Source organism: Apostichopus japonicus, chromosome 21 (genome assembly GCF_037975245.1).
Source record: "Apostichopus japonicus isolate 1M-3 chromosome 21, ASM3797524v1, whole genome shotgun sequence".
In the NCBI taxonomy this organism is placed as follows: Eukaryota; Metazoa; Echinodermata; class Holothuroidea; order Aspidochirotida; family Stichopodidae; genus Apostichopus; species Apostichopus japonicus.
Genome location: NC_092581.1, coordinates 19,515,529 through 19,534,504, shown reverse-complemented (window position 1 = coordinate 19,534,504; position 18,976 = coordinate 19,515,529). Strand labels below are relative to the sequence as shown.

Below are 18,976 nucleotides of genomic sequence, written 5' to 3'. Positions count from 1 at the left end.
CAAAATAGACACAAAATGAGGACGTTAGTTTGTGAAAGATTTGTGACATTATGGTCATTTTCTCCATATATTTATAAACTTTTATGAAATAATGTGTTTTGTAAGTACACAACGCTTCATAACAAACTATAACCGATTTAAATCCCAACTATGAGACACCCCCGGATTGCTTGTACCGATGAAAAGGAAATATTTCTTTGTTATTAAAAATGCTCTCAGATATTATTGGTGGAATTTGTTTACTATAAATGAAATGTTACCATATCTCAGGGTTGCTCTATTTTCGGTGAGAATTTATTTTATGTGCCATGAGAAAAATTTTCATCTTCTAATTTCTGTTTTTTTTCCTTTTTTTTCCTTCTTTACCTATTTAACAATTATGACTTCTTGTATATAGATCATTTTTAATTGTTATTTTAATTTTGTTTTTTTATTTTCTGTTAAATATTCATGATGTATCTATTAATTTCTGACATGACTTCTGGTGGGAGAAGAAAAACAAAATGTTTGAAAAGAAGAAATGTTTTGATTCATTTGTAGATATAGCAAAACAAAAATCATAATAATAATAATAATCATAATATTGACAAATACTTGGTGTGAAGAACAGAAAATACATATAACTGATAACTATAGATATGTGTATACAATTGGTCTTATTTTATTTTCCATATCGGTAAAAAAAAAAGGTAAAATGTTGAATACATATCCTGCATTACTTCCAAATAAGAATGCAATTCATCACGCTATGACACGCCCACATCTTTACTTCACCAACTACAAGGTGGATGAATGGTTAATTATTCAGGAATTTGAATAAATTATGGATATGATGTCGTGCAGACACTTGTTAACATGAGATTTCAACCCCAGGTTAAAATGCAAACTGTAAAGTTTCAACTTTTACCTTACTCATTTTAACAAAATATGATTATTGGCTATAAATTACCTACATTTTCATGGGATACTTATTACGATACCTTACGATACCTTGAAATATGATTCATATCTATAGATCATATGACAGACAGTAGAAAGACAAAAGATACTCTACTGCCAGCAGGAACAAAAATTCATTACTCCACGCTAAATGTTACCGAAATCCTTTTCAAAACAATTATCTTATTAACTTTTTCATAATTGCAAAGCAGTACAATAAGGAATTTTTTAAGGCCACAATGACATAATTAACCATTTTTTGATTGTTGACAGATGCTATGAGATTTTATCTAAAATTCAAAAAACGGAAATGCAGTCAATTGAATAGGTTTCCCAGATCTTTCTGATTCTCTCCAAAGCTTTGTAAAAAGAATTGTCAATTAAAGTTGAAAACGTAGATTGCCCGTTTAAAGTGTGATAATATTGCTGATAGGACTCAATGATCAATCTCTCCTGTCCTTGATAGTACTGTTCGCTCCGCTTCTGCGGACTGGAATCTTTTTCTCGGACTCTCAGATGTTTCACCCCTGCTGCCCCTGTCAGACCCAGTCTTTGGGGTTTTTGAGAACTTCCATCAGTTCAGCTTCTGGTGAACCGGGTTCTGGCTCATGCATGTATTGCCACCTCTGTCAAAGAAAATTAGAAATCAATTAAAAAATCAAACGAAAAAAAATAAAATAAGTGTGCTCCAATTCATCCTGCATACTTAACCTCACATAATGTTGTACTCAAATCTCTGGAACTTAAACGGTAGTAAAATATTACAGCTTTTTAATCAAATACTGGAGTTATTGTTCTACACTCTGTAGGTGCTGTACTCCATAGCACAATAGTGCAATGAACCCTGAGCATTGTACTCAAACCCTAGGGTACCCTACACGAACTCATGATAAAGGTAGCGTTGCAAATCAATCAAATGGTACTCAACTACAAGTATCATCACCTATGTCAAACAAGAATAAAACCAATAAATGCCAAATACAATGGATAAATTATAATATGTACTCCATTTATCCTAAACCTGTGGTAATAGAACATTCATTGTACTGAAATCTGGGGTACTCAAATGGTACTTAATCAAATCTCAACTCACAGCTGTTTTGGGGAGTGACATCAGTATACTTTCTATCCTTGCATTTGGCGTTAACAGTCCAAACTTTGTTCCTCTGTCGTAGACCAGGTTAAATTCAACGTATCTGCAATGGAAAATGGAAGCTCTGTTTATAATAATCATAATAATGGCATTTCTATAGCCCTCACTGCTATAGAAACTATATGCAGTGGCGCTTTACTAAAACAACACTATAAACAGATCTAGCGAAATGCAACCCGGAACAGGTGTCTTTGAAGTTTGCTCCTAAAACTGGTGAAGGAACAACACATGACTCAATTTCAATGGGTAAGCTGTTCCACTCCCTTGGACCTGCCATAGAAAGAGCCCTATCAATTTCTCTGTAGACCAAAATTAAGGAAAAAGAGCTCACCTTCCTCTCCTGAGTAGCTGCCATTCTCTGGAGATGCAAAAAAAAACAGAAGAAGGGACTTAAGTGATACATCAAAGAATCAATCTGACAGCCAAAAACATGAGGAGGTACATTAAGCCCTCAAATTTGACTTGTTCACAAAGAATGAGCAAAAAAAAAAATATGAGTAGGCAGGATGAATATTAAAAAAAAAAAGGTTTTCTTAGCAAAAGTCTGACGCAACGCATTCTAAATATGGCATTTCGAACCAGGGAGGTATTTCAAGAAGTAGCTACGACTGATTAACAGATTAGTCTGTATCCCTACCTTTCCTGGAATCCATAATCTTCATCCTTATGTTTATATATTATTGGAAGATAACAGGGTAGAACAGATTTAGCACAGTCCTGCAAACAAAAAAGAAGGTAAAAAGCAAAGAGTTATAATTTGCAATTAATTCGTCATCTTTAAATAGCAGGGTAGCACAAGTCTCTTGCAAAGTTCTGCCAAAAGGCTGAATGCAAAGACCCGTATACATAAACTGGAGAGAAGGCACAAAAGCAAAGATTTAAAATTTGTTCAAATTTGTCAAAAGACAAAAAAGTTAAATTTGCAATCCATTTGTTACTAATAAAAGGAAGAGATAGAACAAGCTATAAGAAAACACAAAGTCAACTTTTTGAAAAAAAAAACTACTTCAGGTACATTAGGTATAGTTAAAGGGTCACAACTTATCATTTTAATACTTTAATTGCCTTTAAATAATTTTTAAAGGCAGACTGACAAGGCAGAATATTATTATCATGTTTTGTAGAAATAAAAACATGGCAAAATGTCATACTAATCATACATAAATATCGGAGCACTCCACAGTACTGTTATTAAGCAAATTATGCAGTTGATTGTAAGATCAAACTACATCACAGTAGCAAAAACTCAAACCATCTAGATTTTTTTCTTGCATCCAGAGTTTTTGTTTCCTAAATATGTCAAGACCATACAGGTTTCTACAGTATTAAACAAAACTATGTGCTGCATCTATTCTTGTTTTGAAATTGTTTCATTTTAGGAATAACATTTTTTTTTCTTTTTCTTAATAATTTGATGATTTTCTGAGTTCTAATAACTTTTTATATGACTTCTAGGTTTGCTTCAAATATTAACGTTTCTTACTGACCTTAATAAAACCAAAGACGGAATCCTGGTCTGGTTCATCGACATCATCAAAGAAAATTCCACCAACACCTCTCCTCTCTCCTGACAAAAAATACCCAAGAAAAAACAAGAGCACATTTGAAGAAATCAGAATGATTTAAAAAAATTACTAGTTACAGTGAATATCAGTAATTTGATTATTCATAGTATGTTTCTCTTTTTATATTGGTCGAGTTAGATTGGGCTGCAGCCAGTTTAACGACAGTGTTCGTGCGACCATCTTTAAATACACTTTTCATCATTTCTAAGAACTCTACCCAAAAAATGATATTTCTATATTCATAAACAACAGGACGTACCTCTGTGTTTCACCACAAAGTAATCATCACACCACTTCTTGAAGTTGCCATAGTAACTGGGATCATGCTTGTCACAAGCCTTCTTCAAGGTGCCATGAAAGTGTTTCACATCCTAAAAATGAAAAAAGAAATTGTTTCATTTTTGTCATATAAACAGAAATTGGATTTAACTCATGATTAGAATCGATACAAATTCAACCTGTCAACTGTGTTCCTTATCTTAGCTAATGAAGCAGCTGCAGCAGGAATAAACTTTCACTAAAAAGCTTGATGAGTAAGATAAGGAAGAAAGCTTTGGTTACATCATAGATCATGTGATATGCGGAAAATCTGCTGTTTTTTTTCTGGGTGTAAACCAAGCGAGGGCTAAACCAGGTTGAACTCGTTATGATGATGAATTAACTCAGATTTAACTTGTCTCTCCTTGGGTTTTGTTCTTCAAACTTTATTATATTTCTAATAATCTGAGCAACTAATATATATAATTGTCATATGTCTTCTAGCAAATGGAAATTGCACATTCTGGGCTCCACACTGATCACATCAATGATTGCAACCACTGTCAATAACCTAACTGGATTGACTTACAAAAGTTTAAAGATGGAAAAGAGCAAAAAGAAATTTATGGCTGGAATGGGAATCGAACCAGTGACCTCTGGAGTTTCATTTACTTATATAAGTTTAAGATGACTGTTTCGGAAGTACACTCTAACCATGTTCATACCTGAGTACAAGCTAAGTCAACTTGCATCACAGACCAGTTTTATGGATTCTACCAAGAACAGCAAAAACAAAACAAACAAATCTGATGACGAGTTGTTTTTCTCTCCAGACCAGATGGGTGCATTCAGCTGGTGACAAGCCTCAAGTTATAAGAATGATGTCTTCAGCTGAGAGTTAGCATGCAGGCAGAACAATCCTTAATTTATAAGTATTGAAGACCTGTAATGTCGAGCATTGCCACAATATACAGAAGCAGAAGATCTAATTGGATTACCACATCAATGCTTCTAGCTATTAAACAACAAATCTTGTGCTCATGTGTTTTGGAACATGAATTGATTGCATAGCATAGCACTAACAAAGTGCACTGACCAGCAGACCAACTATTGAAAGCAACAGATACAAACCTCCTTGTCCAGATAATATGGGGTCAGGTCAGTACCTCCACCGAACCACCAGACACTTTTTCCTTCTTCCTGGACCTCAAAGTACCGGTAGTTAAAGTGAAGAGTGGGGATCATCGGATTGCGCTGGAGAGACAGAGGAACAGATTTGAATGGAAGGTTTAAAGAAGCAAGTTTTATAAACTTTTTAATTTCAGGGAAAGTTAAAAGGAGGACACTTGTCCAACAGGTTTCAGGTATCAAGTTACATTATGATGAATGTAATACAAAAACAATCACCATTGTTAATTGCATTCCCACTAGACCCCCGGAGACAGTAGTAGTTACCTCACTTAAACATTGGTTCTTTCTGCCATTCCCCTCTTACTCCCACCACCCTCATCCCCCTGCCCCTCCCTCCCTCCCTCTTTTACATCCTCACCACAACATGTAGTATACCTTGAAAGGCCACAGAAATATGTCAAAATCAATTTGCCAAGGCAGAAAAATTATTATTAAAAATGATGTGAAAAGTTCTCACGGGATGTATGACCGAGCTAACTCCTGCTGCAAAGAATGGTAAAGGCTTTGAGGCATCCAAAGGTCGCCCTCTATGAGAAACATAACATTTCATTTTTACAAATGCATTTAAATTTGATGGTTAACAAAAGAGTGTAAACCAAACTGCATCAATTAAGTTTTATATTTTGAAAAATTAAATTATTTTGTAAAGAAGTTGTACCTAATGGGAAAAAAAAAATTGACACAGTTTAAATATGCCTGCAACCCTTTCACAGATGACATTGCTGGGCCTAGCCTAACTGGCATATAACATTTGGGACAAATGTTCCTACCGTTACACCATCAGATGGTAAGGATTTACCTGTAGTTGTACAGTAATGATATAGAAATAGGTACTTCTATGAGCTCAAACAGAGCATATCACTAATGAACCGTGTATCTTGCGGTAAATACCATAAACTTGTTCTGATACAAACCAAGTCAAAGCAGACATCAGGGATGCACTCAACTTTAAGAAACACACTTGGCAGTGTAAGAACAGTATTTGGCAGGGCCATCTAGGGTATTCTGTTTACACAAAATTCTGCAGAATGTGTGCACAATTTGAGAGATGTTTGGTAAAGATGATATTTTGTTACTGCACCATTAATTTATACTGGGCCACTTAAAACATCAAAACGTGGGTTAATTTTCCTATTTTCCAAAAAGTATAAGATAAAATATGAAAGGCATCAATGCAGTTTTGTAATATTAGCTCTTTATGAATAATAAAGACAAGCTGACTAGACACTGGAAATCCTAACAGTGAAGCTTGCTTTAAAGCTTGGCTCACCTTGCTCTCATCTGCTGTGCGGTTTTTACTGGGAGGGTACCGTGTACTACCGAGATGTTTACGCCAGCCCTTTCAAAGACTTCACCATCTTCTAGGATACAAGTTATGCCACCACCTCCCTGTAAACGACGGAAATTATGGAACTATAAAACGACTGAAGTGAAGACGCAGCAGGGGACCATGTTGATCCCACGGATGGTATTGTGCAATTAAGAAACCCAACGTTTCGTTTATTTCGTTTATTTTATTTTATTTTTCACAACATGTATACAACAAATGTAGCGCATACAGAGTTATGGAATGTGAAAGGAAGTGCATCAAGAAACCCTTGTGGGCTTATCTAGTGTTACACTCCCTGTACATAGAGTACACAAATAACTTACAAAAAGAATTAAGAAAAGAACTAAGACAAAGAGAAGAAAAGAAGAAAGGAAGAAAAAGGAAAGAGGAACCTCAATCTCAGTATAAGTTGAAGTAAAATCCCTTTAATTTGTATTTAAACGAATTTGGGGAAGATTGTGACTTGATATTAAGCAGCAAAGAATTCCATGTGATGCTTGTACGATGTCGAAGGCTTTATTTCCCTACATTGGTGTGTATGCAATTGGGCGTAAACTTTGTATGTGTCGTGTGTTTTAATTGTGGATGGTATGGTTGTGAACAAGGAAACGTGTGTGAGTTTTTTTGGTGTGGATCGGGGGGAATCAATGAAAACATTTCTCATCTAGTTATTGCAATTTCTATTAAGTTTTCTAAATTTGTTGTTGTAATTTTTTCATTATAAGTTAGACAAGGTTGCCCTGATGATTTTTCAGGCCAAGAGAGCCAAACTCTTGGCAAGGAAACAGAGCCAACCATTGCATAAGCAACCACATTCCAGTGGCATTGTAATAATAAAATTTGACCGAAGGGGGAGGGGGATGAACAATGGGTCACGGTCGAAAGCCGAATCCCTTGGACTGGGTTGTGTCCTACTAAGAGACTGCTGACCGCTGATCTACTTACTGACATTCGTCATGTACTTACAGTCTTCCTCTCCCAACGGTCCACTTTGAACTTGATGTCCACTTCTAAATCTTCAAGGGCGTCACAGATTTCTTTCTGAAAGTAGCACACAAGTGGTAGTACTCCATATTAATCATGGAGAGGAAATTTTCCTCACCCAGGAGAAATCAATTGACTCATTCATTTATACTATATGAAGTATAGAATCATCTTCATTTACATGCTCAAATATGATCATCACCTTTTGCTGATATTGCTTTCTCTACACTATATCAGGGTTTCCCTAACTTTTCCCCCCCACGAACCCCCTGTGGATGTCAGAGTTGTCCACAAACGCCCACCTTTTCGAGACACGATCTGAGTCATTATTATACTATAATACGCATGACAGTGCTTCGTAAAAGTTCAAGCTCATAGTGTAATAATGAAGAGTTTGTCAATAGATACAACTTTTGTACATTACTAAATTATATGATATATCAGATTTTAGTTCCACAAAAAGTACTCTAGTTTTGACTTTAGAAACATCTCACGAACCCCCTGGGATGGACTCACGCACCCCCTGGGGATTCATGCACCCCAGTTAGGGAACCCCTGCTCTATATGAAAAGCAGATATGAGGTACTGAGTGATCCCATGAAATGCAAGTTTGTGAAAACATATTATGAGAACATCTCCTGACTGATCATTATCCCCCAATTGACCATGGAGGTGGGAGTGACCATGCTCTGTCCCATCCCAACCCCCCCTCCCCCCCCCCCCCGCCTTTGAGCCCTTAATCAAGTACTCTAAGTTCATGTAACAGGCATATCAGGGTTAAATTAAGTAACAAAGCTAATACTAAATAAAAAATATGTTTCACAACTTATTTCCTGACTAGTTTTTAATAATATTTTCTTATCTAAAAAGATCACTAAAGAAACTTCAATACCTACCTGGATCTCCATGATGAAAATTTCCATTCGGCTTTTCATGTCATTCGGAGTCTGGTGAAAGATTCATAGAAATTTTACAAATTGTGGTCTGTTGCGTACGCTAGCCTAAAGACTTTCAATTTGCAGTTAAAGAATGTATACTCTGTAATTTACTTTGTTAACTGTACATATTATATTTGTCTGTTGTCACATGTAGTATTTCTTTCAATATCTAGCTATATAAAAATTCCTTAGATGTGAATTACCTTCTGATAAGTTGTTACCCATCCATCCAGACACCACCCTCCACCCCCCCCCCCAAAAAAAAAGAATCCTTCAAACAACAAATGCACAAAACATTGAGCACTTGGTTGAGCATCATGAGCTTAGTCTTTGAGTCTGAGGTGTAGTCTTACTGCTTATTTCAAGAGAAGAATCATCTACCTCCATATTCCCTGCCAAATTGGAAACCTATCCCTGTGCACACAATATATCTTCTTTACTTACTTACTCCTTCAAGTTTTTCTACGGCTGTTACTGGTCTGGCCATGTACTTGCTGAAGTCTACATTCTTCCTGGGAATAGCGATAGTTTTTGCTTGAACATGAACTGATCTCTGGAAATTGATTGAAAGATCAAAACTACATTGAATGGTTACAACATGTTTCAAGCATCCACTTTGCTGTACAAAAGGCTTATCTTCAAACGAATATAAAAATCATGACAATGAAAATTATAACCAAAGAAACGAAGACAGATGTAATTAAAGTGTTATTTTATTACATTTAAAGAAAAATTCAAATTCTTCCAGAACATCTATAAATATCTCATCTATAAATCATAGATCTGTGAAAAGTGGCTGGGCAGAGAGACGAGAAAATATCAAATATTTTCATGATGCATTCTTTTTTAAGATAATAATCTATCCAGATGTCAGTTATATTAGATGTATGTTTTGATGAAGATCGTCTATGAAACATCAACAGTACTTTATGAAAACAATGGTTATCTGATACAGATTAGTAAATAAATTCAATATTTTTTTATTCTTCATATTTTGATTTTTTTTTTAGCACCTAGAGCAAACTTTTTCTGAATCAGGTGCTACATAAAGTTAATAATTATTATTATTTCATAAAACAGTTCCCTAAAGGAGGCCCACTCATCATCTTTATATAGGCTAGGGTAGAGATATTATACTGTGAACAAAACCTCGCTCAAAAGTTGTGGAAAATCTTGTATCCTTTGCAACATATAAAATTAAAAATATAAATGATCAAAACTTTCATAACAGAGACTCATCAATAGAGGTTTAAAACATTGAAAATTGGTCACTTTATGACCTGTCGGAGAACTGTACCTGCCTGTGGAGGACACCTGTACCAAAAATAACTGTACCAATGCCAACACACATCAGCCTAGAATGACGTGTAAGAAGTCTAAAAGAGAAAGGAAAAAAACAGATTAGAAAACGTAAAATAGTTGGTAACTTGCAAACCACAGGGAGTAATTCATCCAAAATGCTTTGCAAACTGTCAAATAGCTTTTACAAGTTCAAAGATGAATAGCAGTTTTGTTTATACAGAAACCATAGAATTTTATAAGAGGCAAACTTCAGAGCCTGCTACAGTTGCAAAACTGGAACACTTGCTGAAACTGACATCGTTAGATACCACAAAATTGCCTTAAAGGCATTGAAGACTCGCCCCAATCCGTGTGCGGCCATCTGAAAAAGTTAACTTTTTGTTGCTTGCAAGTGACGTTTTGTTTGTGTCGCTACAAAATGCAGACAGTAATTAAACGTGATACCTTTTATCTTTAGCTGGACCTGAGATGTCCATCGCTGTATCGTTTGTATACTGTGCTGTGGGTATTGAGCACAGCTGTATGTACTGACTGTACACTAGTGTCTAATTACCGATGGTAGCAAGCTGTGTGTGTAATTTCTGGGAATCGATGGTGGTGTCTAACACACTAACTAACTTCTGTTACACCTCAATCGAAACTAGGTCAGATTACCAGCATTAGACGTTTCTTTTTGCGCGAGTCTTCACACCCTTTAAATAAGCAATGCCAGACATTTTAGATGATACTGTACCCATAGTAACTTAGTCAAAATAGACAAAGTCTACGGTCTGCAGGGTTTTAGTTTTCTATAGCTTTTTCAGCTATGAGTCATGTCAAAATAAACTGTTGGCTTACAGTATATTATATTCATATGCAGAGATCTGAATCAAATTAGAAAAATGTGAATTCTTCAGAAAGGCCACTGCTCACCACAGCTCAGGCTGACTACAATACTCACTTCATTCTGCTCATGTTACCGTTTCTTTGTACATGTAAATGTAATCCTGTTAGAAAGAAGGAAACAATATGCTAATAATAATATAGAAAGAAACCCTTTTTTTCTCAGGTGAGATTAATTGGTTGATGAAGCAGTCGACTACTTTTCCTTTGCACAAGAATTCCATGTTTGGTTGTGTATAAGTGGACAATGAAATAGCAAATTTATAAAATCACAATTAACAATAAGTTTACAGCACAAGATACTGGGGTGGTGCATGGTGAGGGGGTACTTGGTTGGGGGGTGGGGGTATGGACTAGCAATAAGATTATTATGCCAAAATGAGAAAAGTTTAATTGCATGAATATCAAAGTTGTGGGTATTAATATCTTTGGGTTCAAATAAAAATTACTTTATATATTAATTAATAAAGCACAGATGACTTCATTCTAATTCCAAAACAAACTAGGTTATATTCTTAGGCTTAGTGCTATCCTATTTCTTAGGCTTCCCTATTTCTGTATGTCATTTAGCCATAGTTCGATTCCAAAGTAAGGCCTAGGGCCTAGTCTTACTTAGACTCTGTTACTCTTACTAACGTAGCTATTATCTACTAGTACTAGGCCTACTACTAGTCCTAACTAGACCGGCCTAAGTTCAGTCGGGCTTTATAGAACCTAGGCTAATGCCGTTACAGATTTAATAGTACAGACCGGTGAATTCAGTCGAAATAGTCTTCTGCAGCTCTTGGACTAGGCATGTATTGTTATTATTAAAACACTTCAAGTTCAAAGCACGCACTTTCGTATAAGCTACTACAACAGGCAAGTGTTATTACGTGCGTCCAGTCAAAATTAACACAATTTACCTCGATTAGGGTATTGAAGGTCATGCAGTTGTACACACCAATCGAGCTTTCCAAGGAAGCAAAGAAATTTAAAGTACGTCTCCCAAATCTTGTCTTGAAACTGTAATCAACTAAATTGTTTGAAACTTCTTATTCTTATGTCTCACACTACTCCCTAGTAATCAGTTTGAAATGTTTCAGTTATCCTTAAATTTTCATTAAAATGAGACTGAAATTGAAAATTGCTGATTAAACATTAGAATGGGTTGTCACTAACGCTTTAGCATGAATGTGCTATAAATTTCATATGATGTACATCTAATAGTAGTTATCAAAACACAGAATTGCACCAGCAACCCTGACTGATCAAACTTCTATGTGGAAATCTATCTGTTTGCAAGAACTATAAATTGGTCACGTTTGCAGTGGTAAGGCTGAAATACCCGATAGCTTTTTTGAAGGTTTTATCGTAGATAGCAAAACCCAAAGGATCCAAATTAGAGCAAGAGCTTTCGGGTAAATTATTCCTTTGACTCTAGTTCATTTATGTTTCTACGTGGGTATTCCGTGTTACATGATAAGTATTGGAGTAGCCTAGTCTCAGGTACAGGTGCTTCCTAACGCAATTGGGCCTAGGCTAGGTCGAAGGATTGGTTTATAATGTACAGTATTGTACAGTTAGGCCTACACTCAGACAGCAATAGTACAAGTTACTCTACTAGTAGTAGGGGAATATGCGTTAAACATAGGCGTAAGTTCTGTCTGGTATATTGTAGGTCATGAGTCGCTAGCGCTATATACGACGAATCATCTGTGGTAAAATGAGCTTAGCCTACAATCAAACTGTCAACTGTATTGTTTAATACACCCCAATTCCTGAAATATCCAACTGTTTTTTGGTATGGTTAACACCAGTTACAATAACTTATAACTACTAAGCTACCATATCTTCTTCAGGTTTGTTTTCTTCTTACCTAGGCTAGGTTCAGTCAGCCAGTTGGAAAATATCTGGCAGCAAGAATAGTATATTTGATGATGATTAGCAGATGGCATTAGTAATTAAAACAGTAATTGGTAACTGTTCGGGGTTGTGTAAGTCTGTTTGGAGGCAGTGTTACTGCACTAATTTATCTCATTTTATATGTAGTTTCATTTCTTTTTCAGAATCACTGAAAAATTCTAGAATTTGAGAAATTTCTGTCGCTCTCAAATAGCAAAGAACATGGCAAGGCAAGGTGGACGGGCATCAGATCCTCGGAAAGTGGTAAGTATCTGACTGATGTATTTAAACAGATGTAGCTGACAGTTAATTAATGAAGGTTAAATTGTATTAATACTATTACACAATGGATATTGACAGTACATAGTAGTCAGCACTTACATTGTTGGACTACCCATGACAGCCTTCCTTGAAACACAGCTGAGAGTGTTGGTAATCAACTTTGCAGTCTATCATTCAGAGCTATTTTAATTAATTAAATTCTCAATCAATTTCTCTTTATTTTCTTTCGTGAATACAAAATTGTCTTCTCAACAGAGTCAGGAGCTTTTTACTTTGACATACGGTGCTTTGGTTGCTCAACTCATCAAGGATTATGAGAAGGATGATGAAGTAAACAAACAATTAGACAAAATGTGAGTTAATCATATTTAAATAATCATATTTCTATTTCAATATCAAAGTGAATGATGCTCTGTATACAAATGCTAAACCAGGAATGCAATATTTCATAAAATCAGAGAGGAAAATATCCAAAATTTACATACTTTTTTTAATGTTTTTTTTATTTCTTTTTTACTTCCCTTTCAATCGTGGATTAGGATGGTTTTTCAAGAGTTTTGTTCGGGAAAATCTCTACTTCATGTTAAATGACCTAATTTATATTATTTCAAGTTTAATATGCTAATGGACCTATTCATGTATTTGAATATCTGAAAGCGGCTCGGCTTGATTTTCAAAGTAGACTACAAATATTAGTAGAAACTGTACAAGAGTTTGGAATATTTTTTTATAAAAAATGATTGGCTTAAAAAAAGGTACTTCTTAGTTAGATTTGGATTCTTTTCTAATGACAATTTGAAACAAAACATTTTTTTCCTTTTTCTTTCAGGGGATACAACATTGGTGTGAGACTTATTGAGGATTTTCTTGCTCGCTCAGGATTAGGAAGATGCAATGACTTCCGAGAAACTGCAGACGTCATAGCAAAGGTAACCAGATGACTGAGGACACAAAATAATTTTAATGAGAGTTTTGGGCGGAATAAATATTTCACGTCGCACTGACTGACTTAGTTGTATGTATTGTATGTATTATTGTATGTATTGTATGTATTATTGTATGTATTGTATGTATTAACTTAAATTCAGTTCATGCTGCATTTTAATGCCACTTGATGCTTCTTACTTTTCCTGTCTCTCTCTCTCTCTCTCTTTTGAAACCAGTATCCAAATGTGTGTCTACAGGAGAGGGTTCATTTAGGGATAAGTCAGTTTTTACGATTTTAGAGTCTAAATGTTTTATGTGAACCAATGAATAAGCATACTGTATTAACATACCAATGTTGGTCAGGGAATGCAGTCAGGTGGATTTTTTAGTTTCTTAAAGTCTCCTGCAATAAGTAACAAATGTTGGATATGCTAGTATACTTTCTTACTTTCTCCTTTAGCATGGGTTTAGGATGTTTCTAGGCATCACACCGGCAGTCTCTCATTGGACTGCAGCTGGTGATGAATTCTCTCTAGTTATGGACACCAACCCCCTGGCCGATTTTGTGGAACTTCCCGACGATCACAACCAACTCAACTATTCTAATTTACTCTGTGGGGTGATACGAGGCGCTTTAGAATCGGTGAGTCCCAATAAATGAGAGCTATGAAAACTTATTCAAAATAAAAGTATTCCCTGAAATGTGTTCAGAAGTCCATAACTTTATAGTTTTTACAGAATATATGGAGAAGTTCAAATGAAATTAATAGTAAACATTCTGTACATCTCACTATGTGGAGTATATCTTTCATTCCCACCCCTCTCCCTCACCACCACAACAACAAAAAACCAAAAAGAAACAATGAGAACTCAAAATCTTGAAATGAAAAACTATTCTCCCCAAAAGTTAAAATTTGACATGTTTCCTGTGTTTTGGTTATAAATAAAGTTAAATCAAATCACTTGTAAATGTTTTATAATTGACAGTCAAAATGGAGGACTTTTGAATTATTGTACATTATGGTGCTTTTGTTTTTAAAGTAAATGGTTTTTAATGTGATGCTTCACGCATCAGAGTCGATCAGTTGTGATGTCAAGGTGAACATCCATTGTGACTGTGATGCTGTACTCATCAGAGTCCATCAGTTGTGATGTCAAGGTGGACATCCAATGTGATGCTTCACGCATCAGAGTCGATCAGTTGTGATGTCAAGGTGAACATCCATTGTGATGCTGTACTCATCAGAGTCCATCAGTTGTGATGTCAAGGTGGACATCCAATGTGATGCTTCACTCATCAAAGTCCATCAGTTGTGATGTCACCTTCATGGAAAAAAAAAACGTTCTTTTTTGCACCTTCTCTTTCCACTTTCATTTGCAGGTACAAATGGCTGTAGATGTCAAGTTTGTTCATGATATACTAAAGGGAGATGATCAAACGGAAATCAGAGTTAAATTTATCAAGAGATTAGAAGACGCATTGCCCGCAGGGGAGGAGTGAGTTTGGGGTGATCAACAATAGATAGAATTGTAAATGGAACCAAACATCGGTGAGAATTCCACGACCAAGACTTGTAATTGAATATATTACAGATTGTGATGGTTGTGTAGACTACTTGTTGTAGTAGCATTTTAACCCTTTGGATGTGTGTCAAAGGTCAGCCAGGAAGACAATTATTGCAAGCTATTCGGAGGCTGAATTTGTACCAGTCAAAGGGATTCATCGTTGGACGTTGTCACCTGCTTGTTCGCCGAGAAATTTCCAGACGTCAATTGATATTCAAGCTGCAAACATTCAGTAATAAATTCAGAAACGTGGGTTTAATCAGTAACATGATAATGTTTTGTATACGTTGGTATGTAAAAGTAAAGTTCCCGATAAATGAGACTTAAGCCGTTATTGGTATGTGTGTAGAGTTGATATTGTTCCTGTATATATGTATTAGTACTATACTTACATGTATGTATGTATGTATGTATGTATGTATGTATGTATGTATGTATGTATGTATGTATGTATGTATGTATGTATGTATGTATGTATGTATGTATGTATGTATGTATGTTTGTATGTATTTTAGATCCTCCTGCAAGCAGGAACTCTTGAAGAAGCCTCATTGGCTTATCAAAGCCGCAAGCTGACTGAAGTCAGTCTCTTACATTCATATTTAATGTCCATGATTATGAATTGTCAATTGTCAACAACTCTGTAACTGGACGACATACATTAATCTTGGAGTGACTCGAACCAGGGACCTCATGATTGGAAGGCACCGGCGTTAACCATTGAGCTAACACTCCACAGCCACATGTGCATAGATACATAACAGCAAAGTCTGCTTGTCCACGCACATGTTTCTTGACTCTCTCCACAAAACAATTCTTCCCTCAACCTGGATGGGAGTCAAGGAACTGACCAGTATATACGGTTTTAGGTTTGGTTTGGTCTGAATGGAAGTACGGTCTGGGATGTAGATATATGTTAATGTAATGGTGGCAAATATTATTAATTTTTAAACTAAATGTTTAGACTTCAAGCAGTGCATTCTGAGACATGTCTAGAATATAAATTCCGTTTGCAGTTAGATCTAAACCCCCAATTTCATTTTTTTGTGCTAAGAACTACTTTTGAATTTTTGTGTGAAATCGAAAAGGGTATGCATCTCTCCCCACCCCCCTCCCCCCTTACTCTCTTTGAACCTGTACCTCAAGTTATCCTGCACCCAGAGGAGTTGTCTGAACCATTGCCCCATACTGGCGATGGAACTGGAGGCGATATGCTACTGCATTCCCCTTCCCCTTTGCACATGCCACTGTTGGTAACCATACAAGTTGACGACTTAGAGCTGTGTTTACTAAATACAGCTATTTGGCTACATGCCATGAGCCAGTTGAGAGTGGTCTAATTCATTTACTGTAAACTGTGTATGCCTTAAAACATAATGTAGTAAACTTTGTTTCATAAGGTTTTTGAGGACTTTCTTTGGAGGACATTCTAAGGTTTTGGATGACTTCCTTTGGTGGACATTCTAAGGTTTTTGAGGACTTTTTTGGAAGACATTCAAAGGTTTTTGATGACTTCCTTTGGTGGACATTCTAAGGTTTTGGATGACTTACTTTGGTGGACATTCTAAGGTTTTGGATGACTTCCTTTGGTGGACATTCTAAGGTTTTTGAGGACTTTTTTGGAAGACATTCAAAGGTCTTTGATGACCTCCTTTGGTGGACATTCTAAGATTTTGGATGACTTCCTTTGGTGGACACTCTAAGGTTTTTGAGGACTTTTTTGGAAGACATTCAAAGGTTTTTGATGACTTCCTTTGGTGGACATTCTAAGGTTTTGGATGACTTACTTTGGTGGACATTCTAAGGTTTTTGAGGACTTTTTTGGAAGACATTCAAAGGTTTTTGATGACTTCCATTGGTGGACATTCTAAGGTTTTTGAGGACATTAAAAGGTTTTTGAGGACTTTTAAGTCATTCTAAATGACTTAGTAGTCAAAGGAAGCTTTTTATTGCATGCATAAAATTTTCGTTTACTTCCAAGCCAGAATTCATCTCCTTTCGAAGTTTGTACCCAGTGTTTAATAAATTTCTCATTAAACGTTGTGAAGCTTCCAAAATTGCCTATCAATCAAAAATAAAACGTCAAATATTTTTGATCCTTAAAATACATAATTAAGAAATGGAAAAGTGCTGAATAGGTGGATAGAAAGAGTTCATAAATCTACCTTCATAAGGCAATCACCTTTAAAATGAAAGAGTACATTTATATCGATAAACTTTTCAAATGTTTTGTGAGTGTTGCTCTGTCATAAGACATAATTCATTTTTTGGGTATTAATTTTTACCATGATCAAGAAATTTCTTCGAATATGGCATTGTTCATGTTATTCAAACATTCCTTTATCTCTTCATTTTGCTTACATTTTCTGTCGTGCTTCCTATAAGTGAGGGTTACAGTAACATCAATATCTCAATTAAGGATAAATTTCTCAAATTAAAAACGTTTAATAGTCTTTAATTATGATAACATACTGTCAACGAAAATAGTGTGGGTACACCTGAAAACTAACTCAAAACTCATATACACTCAGTCAAAATACTGAGCATATTTCTTGCAAAATTATGACGGTGTTCAATTGCAACCTGCATTCCAAAATACTTCTTCTTTTTTTTCATAGTCTGTCACATTATTTCAGTCTTATTAAAAAAAAAAACATTTTAGTGCAAGATTTTCCCTTTAAATGTCTTCAGTATTGCCTAAAAGTTTTAGCTGCTAAAAGTTGTGAACACGTTTGAAATTGATTTCGTGTTGGTTCTAACTCTCCAACTCCATACCCAAATATTGATAAGTGTAAAGTTAGCCAATCAGAATTCGGAGAAAGAAAGATCATTTAAAGGTTAGCAGTCATATGCTTCTAGAAGTTTGAACATATGTGACCATTTCTTGACTTTCTAGCATATTTTTCTTCCAGGTCAATTTTGATGTTTTGGAAGTTCTGTGTATAAAAGGTTTATCATTGTATAAAATATGTGAATGATAATAAACATCCATAAAATAACCTAAATTATATTATAAAACTTGTTGTCATTATTATTAAAACGATGCTATAATTGTTAATCAGTAAGCATTGTTTTGTTCCACCATGTTTCTGTTACATGACACCATCCGCCAGTTGAGTTCCAATTAGTGGTTATCACACTACTCCATGTATATTATATACACCGCAGTGATCCAATAACCATGTTGTACTACTAGGGCGCGTTATTTAGTATACAGGGTGGGGGGTGGGGGTGTCAGGAGGGGGAGGGATTGTGTAGGTCAACACCTCCGATGATTGTGGCGGTTTCTCATTGATCTTTGTTTCCAGTCACACAAATAAGTGAATTTCTGGCACAGTTTTGATGGTGTTCTGCTGCTGCAACCTGCATTCCAAAATGCTTTTTCACAGTCTGTCACATATATCAAAAAATTGCCTTTCTTTTTTATAATGTAAGGTTTTCATTTCAATTGCCATCGGTATTGTGTCAACTTTTTAGCTGCCACCAAATTTTCACTCTGATTAGAGGATGAAGCGAAGAACAGAAACAAAACAAAAATTAGAATAACCAACAAATGGAAAAAGAGAAATTCGGAGGTGTAAAAAACTAAAAAACACGAAGACCCTGTCTTCCCACTCCTTTGTTTATACAATATGAGAATATGTTATATGTATGTGGTGGTGTATACCATGAACTCCTTTCCACCCCCCCCCCTCCCTAGAGGCGTAGCTGAGGTGTCATGGGCCCCGATTGAAGAGTGAGAACTGTGGATCTTCACTGTTACTCCATAGTTATA

At 35.6% G+C, this 18,976-nt stretch overlaps 2 protein-coding genes across 10 annotated transcripts; one reads left to right on the top strand and one right to left on the bottom strand.

The window, feature by feature from the left end:
* Positions 1-54: 54 nt before the first annotated feature.
* On the bottom strand, positions 55-11,633 carry LOC139963118 (oxygen-dependent coproporphyrinogen-III oxidase-like). Of its 2 annotated transcripts, none has more exons than XM_071963645.1 (15): positions 11,448-11,633; positions 10,601-10,646; positions 9,656-9,734; positions 8,803-8,911; positions 8,317-8,367; positions 7,403-7,477; positions 6,377-6,495; positions 5,564-5,633; positions 5,047-5,169; positions 3,917-4,028; positions 3,580-3,659; positions 2,730-2,809; positions 2,424-2,450; positions 2,033-2,135; positions 55-1,565 (listed from the first exon to the last, which is right to left on the bottom strand). In XM_071963645.1, exons 5-15 carry the CDS (start codon positions 8,353-8,355, stop codon positions 1,479-1,481), a joined length of 915 nt encoding a protein of 304 aa, XP_071819746.1. In that variant the 5' UTR covers positions 8,356-8,367; positions 8,803-8,911; positions 9,656-9,734; positions 10,601-10,646; positions 11,448-11,633; the 3' UTR covers positions 55-1,478. The 2 variants fall into 2 exon arrangements, with proteins under 2 accessions (XP_071819746.1, XP_071819745.1); XM_071963644.1 differs by lacking the exon at positions 11,448-11,633 and adding an exon at positions 11,293-11,439 and having other exon boundaries at positions 8,807-8,911.
* On the top strand, positions 11,499-18,211 carry LOC139963119 (trafficking protein particle complex subunit 3-like). 8 transcript variants are annotated; one of them, XR_011791507.1, is made up of 7 exons: positions 11,791-11,942; positions 12,591-12,690; positions 12,964-13,061; positions 13,538-13,637; positions 14,096-14,278; positions 15,017-16,635; positions 16,737-18,211. XR_011791507.1 is itself a non-coding variant. In XM_071963651.1 (6 exons), exons 2-6 carry the CDS (start codon positions 12,649-12,651, stop codon positions 15,134-15,136), a joined length of 543 nt encoding a protein of 180 aa, XP_071819752.1. In that variant the 5' UTR covers positions 11,499-11,520; positions 12,591-12,648; the 3' UTR covers positions 15,137-18,211. The 8 variants fall into 8 exon arrangements, 5 of the variants coding, with proteins under 5 accessions (XP_071819752.1, XP_071819747.1, XP_071819751.1 ...); XR_011791508.1 differs by having other exon boundaries at positions 15,017-16,736; positions 17,094-18,211; XR_011791506.1 differs by having other exon boundaries at positions 15,017-16,736; positions 16,771-18,211.
* The last annotated feature ends 765 nt before the right edge of the window (positions 18,212-18,976 follow it).